The sequence below is a fragment of the Amblyraja radiata genome, chromosome 8 (assembly GCF_010909765.2).
Source record: "Amblyraja radiata isolate CabotCenter1 chromosome 8, sAmbRad1.1.pri, whole genome shotgun sequence".
Classification (NCBI taxonomy): Eukaryota; Metazoa; Chordata; class Chondrichthyes; order Rajiformes; family Rajidae; genus Amblyraja; species Amblyraja radiata.
Window position 1 is genome coordinate 66,191,521 of NC_045963.1, and position 13,145 is coordinate 66,204,665.

General features: G+C 41.0%; 1 protein-coding gene across 6 annotated transcripts in view; it reads left to right on the top strand.

Annotated features, from left to right (window-relative positions):
- The first annotated feature begins 2,103 nt into the window (after nucleotides 1-2,103).
- Nucleotides 2,104-13,145, top strand: part of stxbp5 (syntaxin binding protein 5) — a 245,187-nt gene continuing 234,145 nt past the window's right edge. For 4 of the 6 annotated variants that reach the window (XM_033026117.1, XM_033026118.1, XM_033026119.1 and 1 more), the window contains exons 1-2: nucleotides 2,104-2,609; nucleotides 3,728-3,825. In XM_033026117.1, the coding sequence (XP_032882008.1) occupies nucleotides 2,451-2,609; nucleotides 3,728-3,825 (257 nt within the window). In that variant the 5' untranslated portion in view covers nucleotides 2,104-2,450. The remainder of the gene's footprint in view (nucleotides 2,610-3,727; nucleotides 3,826-13,145) is intronic. The other 2 variants (XM_033026121.1, XM_033026123.1) reach the window with 1 other exon arrangement.

Sequence of the window (13,145 nt, forward strand, 5' to 3'; positions counted from 1 at the left end):
GGGAAACTAGAACTAGGGGACATAGTTGCAGAATAAGGGGGGGCTCTTTTAAAACTGAGATGAGGAAGAACTTCTTCACCCAGAGGGTGGTTAATTTATGGAATTCACTGCCCCAGGGAGCAGTGGAAGCAGAAACTTTAAATATATTTAAGACTAAAATAGATGGTTTTTTAGCTGCCAAGGGGATAAGGGGCTACGGGGAGAGGGCAGGGATATGGACCTAGGTATGGTTAGTATAGTAAGACCTGAGTGATCTCCTGGACAAGTGTCGATCGCCTGGATTGGGGTCGGAGAGGAATTTCCCGGATTTTTTTCCCGAATTGGACCTGGGTTTTTATCCGGTTTTTTGCCTCCCCCAGGAGATCGCGAGGTTCTTGGGGTGGAGAGGGGTGATAGCGGTATAAAGGGGAGGGTAGTGTCTTGTGTTCTGTGTCTTGTGTCTACTGTTTGTGGGTAAGTGTGTCTGTTTAGTGTTCAGCCATGAGCGAATGGCGGTGCGGGCTCGACGGACCTGGTGGTCTACTCTCGCACCTACTTTCTATGTTTCTATGTTTCTATGGGTCCCACTTAGTCTAGTATTCCACTATTGCTACAAATATTTACCATCGCTACATCTAATCCTGCAGTACTAGTGCGGCTATCACATTATTACTGTTATTTACTACTTTAGCCTCTAACACTATTATATTGCTAGTATTGCACTATTAAAGTTGTTCGTATTGCACTATTATTGCTGTTATTTATTATTATTTCCTCTACTAACACTTTTCTAGTATTGCTATCACATTATTAAGGCTGCTATTTGCAACTAACACCACACCTGATGCTATTTTAGTACTTCAATTTTAGTATTACTATTGCCCTATTAACACTTATTCAATATCTATACTTTTAATACTGATTTTGCATGATTAATATTGCTATTTGCCACTGCGCTATCAATATTGCAATTCTACTGCTCCCACTGTGTTATAAGCATTCATTTTACTTCTACCAACTATTAATGCTGCCATTCTCATTGCTACTATTGACACTTTTATGTCATACTATTGTTAGTATTAATGCTGCCATTTTTGTACTATAAATGTTACTATTTATTACTATTTCTACTTTTAATGATGCTGATCCCATACTATTCTTGCACTATTAATACTGCTATTTACTATTGTCACTATAAACATTGTTATTTATTACTATTGCCACTATTAATGGTACTATTTACTACCAATGTCACTATTAATATTGTGATTCTTCTTATTGCATGATTATTGCTGTTATTTTAACCTATTGTCACAAATGCTACTATTTACAACTATTGTTACTATTAATGCTGTGATTCTTACAGGATTAATGCTGCGATTCTTACAGGATTAATGCTGCAATTTACTGCTGTCACTATTAAAGCTGCTCTTGCAGGATTAACGCTGCAATTTACTACTATTGTCACCATTAATGCCGTTGGTTACTATTAATACTGCTATTGCACAATTAACGGTGCCTTTTACTATTGTTCTCTCTGCACACTGCCTTTCTCGTACTATTATTACACGATTAATGCTGCCATTTACTACTATTGTCACTATTCATACTGCCATTCTCACTATTATTGCACGGTTAATGCTGCCATTTACTACCATTGTCGCTATTAGTGCTGCTATTGCACAAATACCGCTGCCATTTATTACTGTTATCACTATTCGTTTTTTCCGTTCTAGTATTATTATTTCACACTTAACGCTGCCATTTACTACTGTTGTCACTATTAGTGTCGCTATTGCACCATTGATACTGCCATTTACTACTGTTGTCACTATTCACACTGCCGTTCTGGTACTATTATTGCACGATTGGCGCTGCCATTTACTACTATTGCCACTATTCACACTGCCGTTTTGGTACTATTATTGCACGATTGGCGCTGCCATTACTACTATTGTCGCTGTCACTGCTGTAACAGTGCTGCCATTGCACATTAATCGCAGCCAATTTACCGGAACCCTGCTGGCTGTTGCACTGACAGCGCTGCTCCACGCCCTGGTTGTGTCAGCATTAGTGCTGTCCCTCCCCACCCCTGTGCTGTGCAACGCTGCGCTCGAGCGCCTCAGGTGCACCGGCTCCTTGACATCCGGGTGCGCGCGCGCTCGCTCGGTGGCGGTGGCAACGGCAACGGCGCGCAAGTGCGGAGCTGCGGTCCGGCTTGTGGCTGCGTTTCCGCGTCTAGCGATAGGAGGGAGGGAGAGAGAGAGAGACACACACACACACAGACAGACCGAGCAAGAGAAGGAGGAGAGCGAAGGGGAGAGACGCGAAGAGACGACGGGCAGCCGGTGCCCAGGAGGATTGAGTCGGGCAGAGTCGAGCACCGCAGCGCCTTGCCCCGCCCCGCTCCTCAGCCCGCGGCCTGAGCGGTGCTGCCGGCCGCCCTGACATGTGACGCGGGCAGCGGCACCATGAAGAAGTTCAACATCAGGAAGGTGCTGGACGGCCTGACGGCGGCGGCGGCCGCCTCGGCCTCCTCCTCCTCGTCGTCGTCGCAGCAGCCCGGCCAGCGGCCCGCCGACAGTGACATCGTCGAGAGCCTGTGCTCCGAGCACTTCCAGCTCTGCAAAGTGAGTGCGGCTCCCTCCCATCACAACCTCCCCCCTTCTCTCTTATCACTGCCTCGCTCCTTCCTCGAGGCTCAGGGTCAAGGCAACAAGACCAGAGGGGGAGGAGAGGCTGCTGCCCCCTCCCCTCCCCCCGGTAATGCGGCATTCAGGGGGGGAGGGGGGCCGGAGCAGGACGGTGACTGTCACCCTGCCGTACCCGTTTGCCACAGCCGACCCCGAGCCATAATTTCTACGGTTAATCTCCATCTGTCAATCTGTCTCGTACTCAAGATAGTCCCACCCCTTTATCCTTGTCAAACCCGGCCTCTCCATCTCATCCCTTCATCCTTGCGAATCCCGGCCCCTTCATTCCACCACCCTCGACCAAAGTCCTCCTGATCTCCTTGATTGCCACTCTTTCCTTCTGAATGTTGTAGTCGCCAACTTGGACAATTTTACATTTTTTTATCAAGCCAATTAAACAAGCCGATTATCCTACACGTCTTTGGAGTGTGGGAGGAAACCGAAGATCTCGGAGAAAATCCACGCAGGTCACGGGGAGAACGTACAAACTCCATACAGACAGCACCCGGAGTCGCGATCCCTCAACTTCTGTCATTTCCTGTTTCTCCCCAGCGCTGCTTCAGTCTTTATTTGGTCCTCCCAACACACATCGCACCCTTTCCTTTCCCTCATCTGCCAACTGCCACTTGGTTGGCTTTTCACTCCTATTTTCTCTTTTCCTGTCAGCCTTTTGTTCCCGACCAAGAGAGACTTAGAGTTAGATTTTAGCTCTTGATGCTGAGGGAATCAAGGGATATGGGGCAAAAGCCAGAACGGGGTACTGATTTTGAATGATCATCCATGATCATATTGAATGGAGGTGCTGGCTCGAAGGGCTGAATGGCCTACCCCTGCACCTATTTTCTATGTTCCTAACTGTCTTTTCTCTGTTGGCCATCAAATGTCATCTATTCAGCCATTAAATCCATTTACCTGATTACCTGTGTCCCAAGTCAGTAAAGTCTACTGCCAAATGATCACCAGCCTTCCCCTATTCCCTCTCTTGCCACATGGACCTGTTAATACCTGTTTCTCCCTTTTTGTACCTGTTTTTTTCCTGCTGCTACTTACATTAGACTGTTCGTCATGGATTTCCATATCAACCTTCGGCCATGGCTTTTGATCCAGTGCAGAAAATCCTGGCTATTGGAACCCAATCTGGATCATTAAGACTGTATCCTTTAACTGTGACTGGAGAGAAAGTAATGATCTTCATTTATCACTTTTAGAGCCTTTGGCACCTTGCTCCATCCAATTGGAGAGGCTAGCCTGTCATTCTGTGTTTCTTTGCCTTCTCAAAACGATGATGGTGCATGGACTGATAGTATGCTACATTTCTCTTGCTGTAGCAATGAAGATGTGAAAGATAAATCATTTTTTATGATCATCGGTCATTGGAGGTAATGCTTAAGTATTTTGATTGTTGTATCTGCTGGTACCATGCTAAACTGTTGTGCAGCAATTAATCTGCAATTTCTCATGTTGCATTTAATATGGATTCTAATGATCAGACTTTAAGCAGTGGGTCCCGTGTCTTTTGCCTGTTACGTATTGTGCATATATAAGCTATGATAGTTCATTTCTGGTTTGTCATATGCTTTGTGGTTCATTATTATCTATCTATACATTATCAGTACAGCTGGTCCCCTCAGGGAACATGTGCACTGTAGCCTGTTATATTTTACAACTGTTTTGGTTGTAGCATACTTCGTTTGCTATTGCTTTTTTTCTTAAAAGATAAGGTGTCATGTTGTTGACTGCATTGTTTTTAAATTTCCCTCCTATTATACTGTTTTGACACTATTGATGCATTTGTGTTACGGTATAGAGGTGGCTTCTTGTTAGTGGCTTGTTTCAAAGCTTGCAGTTAGTGTGTTGTTTGTGTGAGAAGTTAAATGAGAATTAAGTTCGAAGGGCACATGAGGTAAAAAAGCTCCACCGGCAACAAACAGATCTGGAAGCTCTTTAGTTAAGGCCTCTGCTCTGACTTGGCAAATATAAATTGCCATTTGCGACTACACTTGTGGATGTAAATTGGCTCTGTATCAAATATTGCTTTGATTTTGTTACATTTCTAATCTTGTATCTGGATCGCCTTGTAGTCTTTTTTTGGTTATCATTCAGCGATCTGTTATCATTCTGTGATCCTTCAATTCTGGCTGCTTGTGCAACTCCACTCTAAAATTCCTCTCCTTTTAAGATGTCCAAGCTTTGGTCAGCTGTTGAGAGCAATCACGCTTAAAAATGCCATTCTATCCGTTGGAAATTACCAGCTTAAGTGTGTTAAGCATCCTTGCCTCTCTAAAACAACAGTCAGTTTATTTTATTTGTCTTTTCCTTTGCTTAGCGTCAAGGTAATCAGCAAATCTGGAATTTTCTTTGCTTAATAATAAAACATCTCTCAATTTAACTTCAGGATGTACTGTTACATTCAATGCATGTCTGAAGTTTCCTCCATGCTCTACAAAACCAGTTAACTCCAAATATCTGCTGCTGAACTTTTAGTTTTTCCCCATGAGATTTAATCAAAAATTAAGACCACCATATGTGATCTTATCCAGGTTGCCATTCCTATGTTCTTCAGTTTCATGACTGAGTTGAATTCTTTAAAATCTCTGACCTGAATTATTCAGTGAAACTGCTTTCAGTGTTGTTCTCCTCTCTCCGAAGGCGTGCCACTTCTCTTTGGTTCAAAATACCAAGGGTCATTGAACCTAACAGTACCTGTGGTCTAATATTTCAAAGATGGGGACAACCTTTGTGAACATGAATTAGAGATGTCATCAAACCTGATTCAAGATAATATTTAGAAGCAGCAGTGCCCTTGCCAGTTATTTTCTATATTAGATGTTCCTTGGACATGGATGAATTATAGTTCCTTTGCTGTCCCTGAACAAGCAAAAGTCAGTTATGAATTTGCCAAATACTCAATAAGTGTTCAGTTTAAATCCAGGATTCACTCTTTGTCCATTTCGATCTGCTGATTTGAATCTCATTTTAAACCAAATTTTTATTTTGAAGTTAGATTCAAAAATTGGAAAATTCTGTTTAATATTGAATAAACTACTAAGATTGTGAATTAGTCTGAAAGATTATGACATTGTCATACAAAAATATACAAAGTAATTACATGCACGCCTGCAAATGTGCCTTGATGCTAATTCAAAGGTAACGGTTGGAAAAATTATAAATAGAAATGAAGAAGGGATATCTGACTTGTATACAAATGTAGTCAGAATGCATATTTTTAATTTATAAAATCCCTTCTAATATTTATCCTTATTATTATTGGTTTTACCTCCTGTTGCCACTGTCTTCCCGCACCCATCCTAACTAGTTGCAGAGAGAAGAGGAACTGGTCGCAAGTTTTTGCTCTAGTTTTGACACTGCCCCCAAGAGTTGCATGGGTGCCATTGAAATGATTTTGGATCTTTTGATCAATCAATAACTCTTACATTTTCTTTCTCTCTTGTTCCTTCACCCTCTTACACTCTATCTCTTGTCTGGGAGTAATGAGATACAGAAAACTTGGAAATAGTGGTCAAAAACAAACCTACTGTGAAGGAGCTGAAATAATGTTGCATTTTTTTTATAGTGGAGAAATAAATGGGAAATTAAAGCCAATAAATCCTGAGGACGCGATGAGTTGCAACTCAACATTTTGAGAGAAATGACTATGGAGTTCATGGATGCACTAGTTGTCACCTTCTAAAATTCCACAGCTTTCACCATGGTTCCCACAGATTGGGAGGCATCAAATGTAACATTATTTAAGATGGAAAGAGAAACTAGAAAGCTTTTGACCTGTTAGATTATATCAGTGGGAGAGAAAATTGTTGGAATCTATTATTAAGGAACTGAACTGGCAACAGAGTACTTAAAATTAACAAAAAACGGAGGCAAAATCACTAAATCTATGAAAGGAAATCACGTTTGTCAAACCTATTGCAGGTTTTTTAGATTGCAACTAATCTAATTCTTCTTATTGAGTCCACATCAGAAATTGTTCAGGCAGAGCTGAACACACTTCTCGGCATCTGCATTCAATGGCGTCTTGTGCTTCTTGTGCGTAATGGTGGAAAGATTGGTGGAAACAGGGCTGCGACGTGAACGCTCATTCCTTGACCCCCCCAACTAATCTAATAGATTAGGCAGACGAGTTAAAATCATAGTTATACAGCACTGAAACAACAGGGGAGAGGGAATTTAGATAAGGATCATTTAGATTTAGAGGGGGAGATACAGAGATAAGGAAATGTGTAAGGTGTGTACGAGTCGTCAAAAGGGGCGGAGATCAAGGAAAATGTAGAATAGATCATTGGAGAAGGTAACAACAAAGCAAACAGAGATAAAATGTAATCAGGCACAGTCAGACTGGTTGGAGAACTGGGAAGGGGGAGGGATAGAGAGAGAGAGAGAAACCAAAGGTTACTTGAAGTTAGAGAAGTCAATATTCATACCGCTGCTCAAGCGAAATATGAGGTGCTGTTCCTCCAATTTGTGCTGGGCCTCACTCTTGACAATGGTGGTGGCCCAGGGCAGTAAGGTCAGTGTGGGAATGGGAGGGGAGTTAAAGTGTTTAGCATCCGGGAGATCAGGTAGGTGTAGGCGGACTGAGCGGAGGTGTTCAGCGAAACGATTGCCAAACTTGTGCTTGGTTTCACCGATATATAGGAGTCCACACTTGGAACAACGGATACAGTAGATGAGGTTGGAGGAGGTACAAGTGAACCTCTGCCTCACCTGAAAAGATTATCGAGGTCTTTGGTGTTGAGATTGTGTTGCATCTCCTACGGTTGCAGGGGAAAGTACCTGGGGAGGGGGCGGTTTAGGTGGGAAGGGACATGTTAACCAGGGAGTTGTGGAGGGAATGGTCTCTGCGGAAAACGGAAAGTGGTGGCGATGGGAAGATGTGGTTAGTGGTGGGATCCTGTTGGAGGTGATGGAAATGTCGGGCGATTATGTGCTGTATGTGACGGCTGATGGGGTGAAAGGCAAGGATTAGGGGGACTGTCCCTGTTGCGACTGGAGGGAAGGGGGAGCAAGAGTGGAATTGATGAGACCCTAGTGAGGGCCTCATATATGATGGAAGAGGTGAACCCCCCCGTTCCCTAAAGAATGAGGGCATCTCAGATGTCCTGGTATGGAACACCTCATCTTGGGCGCAGATGTGGCATAGACAGAGGAATTGGGAGTAGGGGATAGAGTCTTTGCAGGAGATTGGGTGGGAAGAAGTGTTGTCTAGATCGCTGTGGGAGTCAGAACATTGATCCCAATTTGTTTTATCTCCACACATTCCCCCCCCAACTCCCCTTCCACTTCTACCATTCAATGACATATTTAAAAGCAATTTACAGTAACCAGTTAACCTGGAAACTTGCACACCTTTTGGATGTGAGAAAAAACTGATGCAAGCTGAATCTGGAGGTCACTGTCAACCCGCCTATTTGAGAATGTATTTGGATTTTCAGAAGACTTTCATTAAGATGGTATCAGAACTTACTTAACAAAATTAGAATGCATGCTGATTTGCTGCAACTATGCACTGAGATTTTAGTTATGTATAGAAAACAATGTTATTGATTGAGAGGCTATGACTAACATGGTGCGACAGGGAATGGTAGTAATTCCCTGACTGACTTTGTGCATCGAGATCAATGATTTGAATAAGAGGAATAGCAAGTTTTCAATTAATACAAAAACTGATGGCTGTCTGTCTTGTGGCGAGGATGCAGAGGGATGCTTTGTAGAATGCAAACTGGTTGCTTGAATGAGCAAGGACATGGCAGATGTAATATATGGAAAATGCGTGGTCATCTATATTGGCAGTCATTGTAAGAGAATCTAATACAAGAATTGAGATGTTTCGCTCCATTAAAAATGGGCCATGGTGATACGGCATCCAGAATGCTATATGAAGAACCAACCTGAAGGTTGTACTTATGATTCGAGGAGTGCAATGATGGTTCAGCAGGTCAATTCCTCATATGAGGATATTCAGACCAAGCCTATACTTTAAAGTTTTCAGTACAAATGATCTCATTGAAATGTACAAAATTCTTATGGAACATGATAAGATAATTGCAGGCTGTGATCTCTAGAACCAGGAATCACAATCTCAAAATAAGGTGTTAGCTATTCAGTACTGAGGTGATAAGATATGCCTTTACTCAAAGGATAGAAAATCTGTGGAATTCTCTGCCAAATAGAGTTGTTAAGGCTCATTCATTGAGCATAGCCAAGTCAAAGATTCATAGATTTTTAGATATTATGGGAATTGAGGAATTCCGCACTAATGCAGGAAAGTTGTGCAGAGGTAAAAGATCAACCATGTTCTTACTCAATGATAGAGTAAACAAGAAAGGTTGAATATTCGACTGGTCTCTTTATCTTGTTTTCTTGTGTTCCTTCAGTCTTTCCTGCTCACTTGATTATCTTTTTGTGGTGAGAATTGCATTTACTGGTCATCAACTGAAAATGAAGTGTCAGTGGGAGGCATGAGCAAACCAGATGATTTTAAGCATCAAAAATAACTATGTACAAAGGATATTTTGACATTCTGATAGTTGCTTGCATAACAGGAAATGGTGGCATAAGTAAATTGCCTCTATAATCTATGTAAAATATATGCATTACTTGTATCCCATGCCACACCTAGAAACTATATTTTGATCTCTGTCTGTGCCACTGTGTGGAAATCATTCCATGCTCTTTGGGAAATAACATTCTTTAATTTCTCTTCATGACAAATTAGTGGTTGCCCACCTAATCAAACAGTACTTGTAAATAACAGTCACGATTTTTTGGAAGTGAGTCAAACTGTTGAAGATGGGTTGAATAGCATAGATTAGAATGAACAGATGTGGAGGAAGGAAATTAAACCTTGTGTAAGTTAGACGTAGAGTTCTGTAATTAGTTCCTGAAGCAGTGAATATTTCTGGATGGATAAATTATAATGGGTCAGTGGCTTTTCGCTTCTGTAAATGTCCTTTAGAAGGTGATACAACTTGAATTAGAAATAAGATGGGGTTGAAGATGAGGAAGAAGATAATCATTTGAATGCCTAAATCCCTTATCCCCAGATTTATTCTAGTTTTGTTAAAAAATATATTTCAGTGCCTGGAGCAATTCACAACCCACCAGTTACTTTTAATGCAGAGAATATAACGGCACTCGTAACCTTAGCATATATCAGAAAACTGCAGCTGACTGCTTTTTGAGATGCAAGTCAATTTCTTCATACAGGACAATGTGGAAAATGCCTGTCACAGTGTGAAGTTCCACAAGCAGCAAAATACTCAGATTAGATTCTCTCTTTTTCCGTGTTGCTTGTTCAATAAATAAAAGACAGGAGACTAAAGAGAATGCATGCTACTTTTCAGAATCTGGCTGAGAGGTTGCCATCTCACTAAATAGTGAGCACCCCAACAGTGCAGCATTGAATGTAATGTATTGCACAACATGAGATTAGGAATATGTCAACAGTGCCCAAATCACAAGAATGTTTTTCTTTTAGAAAATGCTAATGCCAGATGGATTTCGCAATAAATTATGATGTGGTATTAGAGAGACTCCCAGTTGATTCACCTTTCCCAGTTGAATTAAGTATGCAGATGATAGGACCTTCAAAGACGATTCATGAGAAAGGAGGAAGACCAGCTTTGTGTATGTGATAATTAGAACATTAATGAAATTAATTTAATATTGGAAGAGAAGGCATAAATGAAGACCTAGCTTGCATTAAAAAATAAGCAGAATTAATTATTTGGGTTTATGTGCAAGCATCAGTTGGATTATGTAAGTGAAGTGACAGAACAAACACAAGTAAATATGAAAGTGTTTCAGCTCTTAAATTAAAAATCTCAAGTTACAAGATTTTGACTGGGAGTTTTCATATCGATAATACACAGTGGTGTGAGTTCTGGGAGATGGTGATCATATTAAACTATGTGTGTGAATCTAAACAATGAGTCTTAAACTGTCATAATGAAAATAAACTTAAGAAAAGTAAATTATGAATTTTAAGTTACAGAACATTTTGAAAGTGGTACAATTTAAGAAAATAATTGAAGCTCAAATTAAAATTTGCTTATAATTGTTCAGTATCCTTAAGGGGTGAGTTCAGAATGGAAGTTAGTGATTTCAGTGTCAATGTCTGAATCGGACTTAACAAATGTAAGGCCCTGGAGATTCATGAAGTGTTGAGAACTGTTGAAGGCAGGTTTTTTAGTTTTTAGAGATACAGTGCGAAACAGGCCTTTTCGGCCCAACAGGTCTGCGCTGACCAGTGATCCCCGCACATTAACCCACTAGGGACATTTTTTACATTTACCAAGCCAATTAACCTACAAACCTGTACGTCTTTGGAGTGAATGAATGAATCCTGGAGGAATGTTGCTTTAATAGAAATAAAATATTGTATTCATTAGTATTGCATCAGTATCAGGTTGGATAACAAAAGACATATTAATAGTAGTCTTCAGAATTACTAAAGTGCAACAATAAATTTACGAAGAATGATTCTCGATTTACGAGAATGTTGCCAGGACTAGAAGATGTGAGCTATCGGGAAAGGTTGAGAAGGCTGGGACTATTCCTTGGAGCGCAGGAGGATGAGGGGTGATCTTACAGAGGTGTATAAGATCATGAGAGGAATAGATCGGGTAGATGCACAGAGTCCTTTGCCCACTGAGAAGGTGAATCGAGGACCAGAGGACATGGGTTTAAGGTGAAGGGGAAATTATTTAATAGGAATCTGAGGGGTAACATTTTCACACAAATTGTGGTCGGTGTATGGAACAAGCTGCCAGAGGAGGTAGTTGAGACAGGGACTATCCCAACATTTAAGACAATGTTAGACAGGTACATGGATTGGATAGGTTTGGAGGGATATGGACCAAATGCGGGCAGGTGGGACTAGTGTGGCTGGTGTGGGAAAGTTGGGCCGTAGGGCCTGTTTCCAAACTGTGTCACTCTATGACCATGAATAAATTACTGAAGTCATTGTGGGTTATTAGAACAAGAACCTGGTCTGCCAATCTTTGCTGTTTTTTTGGAATTGGACCATGGAAAGCATTACAAGATAACAGTTTCTGGATTAAATCAGTCTACCTTTGTTGGCTGTGGCTTCTGTAGCCCTACTTGTAAATTTCTATGCCAAATCTCTGTTTCCTAAAACCTAGCTGTTTGACCAAGCTTTATCATCTGCCCTAATATTTTGCACATCTTGGTATCAATTTGTGTCTCCTAATAGACTTTGAAACCTTTTGCTGCATTGAAGTTGCTGTATAAATACTTGCTATGGTAGAAAATAAATTGAGGATTCAGAGATAGGTTTGGTCTTGAATGATAAAACAGAAATGTATCATAATCTAAAGACAGAGACTATAACGATTGGAGTCGAGCTGAAAATTGAGAAAAGGAAGTGTGCTTGGACTAGAGATAGGCTAATTGCACATTGACAGAATTGGCAGGCCAAACAGTGGGCAATATTTAAGTACTGTTATAGTAGTATAATATTGTGGAGAATTAGAAAGGGAAGAAACTAGATGGGAACAAAATATGATGGTCAACAAAGTGAAATAATCACTGAAGGGAATTAATTGGATAGAAAGATCTGGTGTGAATACAAGAATGAAAGAATCTTCTTTATATATTAAGAAACCAAATGGATATCTTGAGTTTACTGCAGGCAGTGCAATATAAAAGCATGGCAGTGATGCTGAGCCTGTGAAAGATTCGGGACATCCCTTTACGGCGTTCAAAAGGATTTCCATGAACGTTCTTTTATCAGGGAATTTAAAAAAAAACCCTATTCTTTCTGGACGAAAGTTTAGGAATGGATAGTCTAACAGTCATATAGCATGGAAACGTGCCCTACGGCCCAACTTGCTCATTCCAATCCAGATGCCCCCATCTACCCTAGTCCCACATGCCTTCATTTGGCTGATATTCCAAACATTTCCTACCTATGTACCTGTCCAAATGTCTTAAATGTTGTTAGATGATCCACCTCAACTACCACCTCTGGCAGTTTGTTCCACATATCCACCATCCTTTGTGTGAAAATGTTGGCCCTTTGGTTCCAATTAAATTTGTTCTCACTTACCTTAAACCTATGTCCTTTGGCTCCTGATTCCCCTACTCTGGGTAAAGGACTGTGCATTCACCCTCTCTATTCCCCTCATGATTTTATATCTATCTCTATAATACTAAAGCTCTTCGTCGTGTGTGTGTGTGTATTTGGTTAATTTTCCTATTTTCTTCCAAACACTAGACCACAGCCTTCCCATTTTCACACATTCTACTCACATTTTCCCGTCGAGGAGATAAACATCCCACCTATATTTCCGAATTTTTAATTGTTTAAAGTTTTAAAAACAGCTGGAAAACTCACCCATTTCGGGAAAAAAACCCCGTTATGTCACAATCCTCGGGTTTGAAAGCACCTTGTGGTTTTAATGTTTTTTACCTCTTTCCCCCCCCACACACATA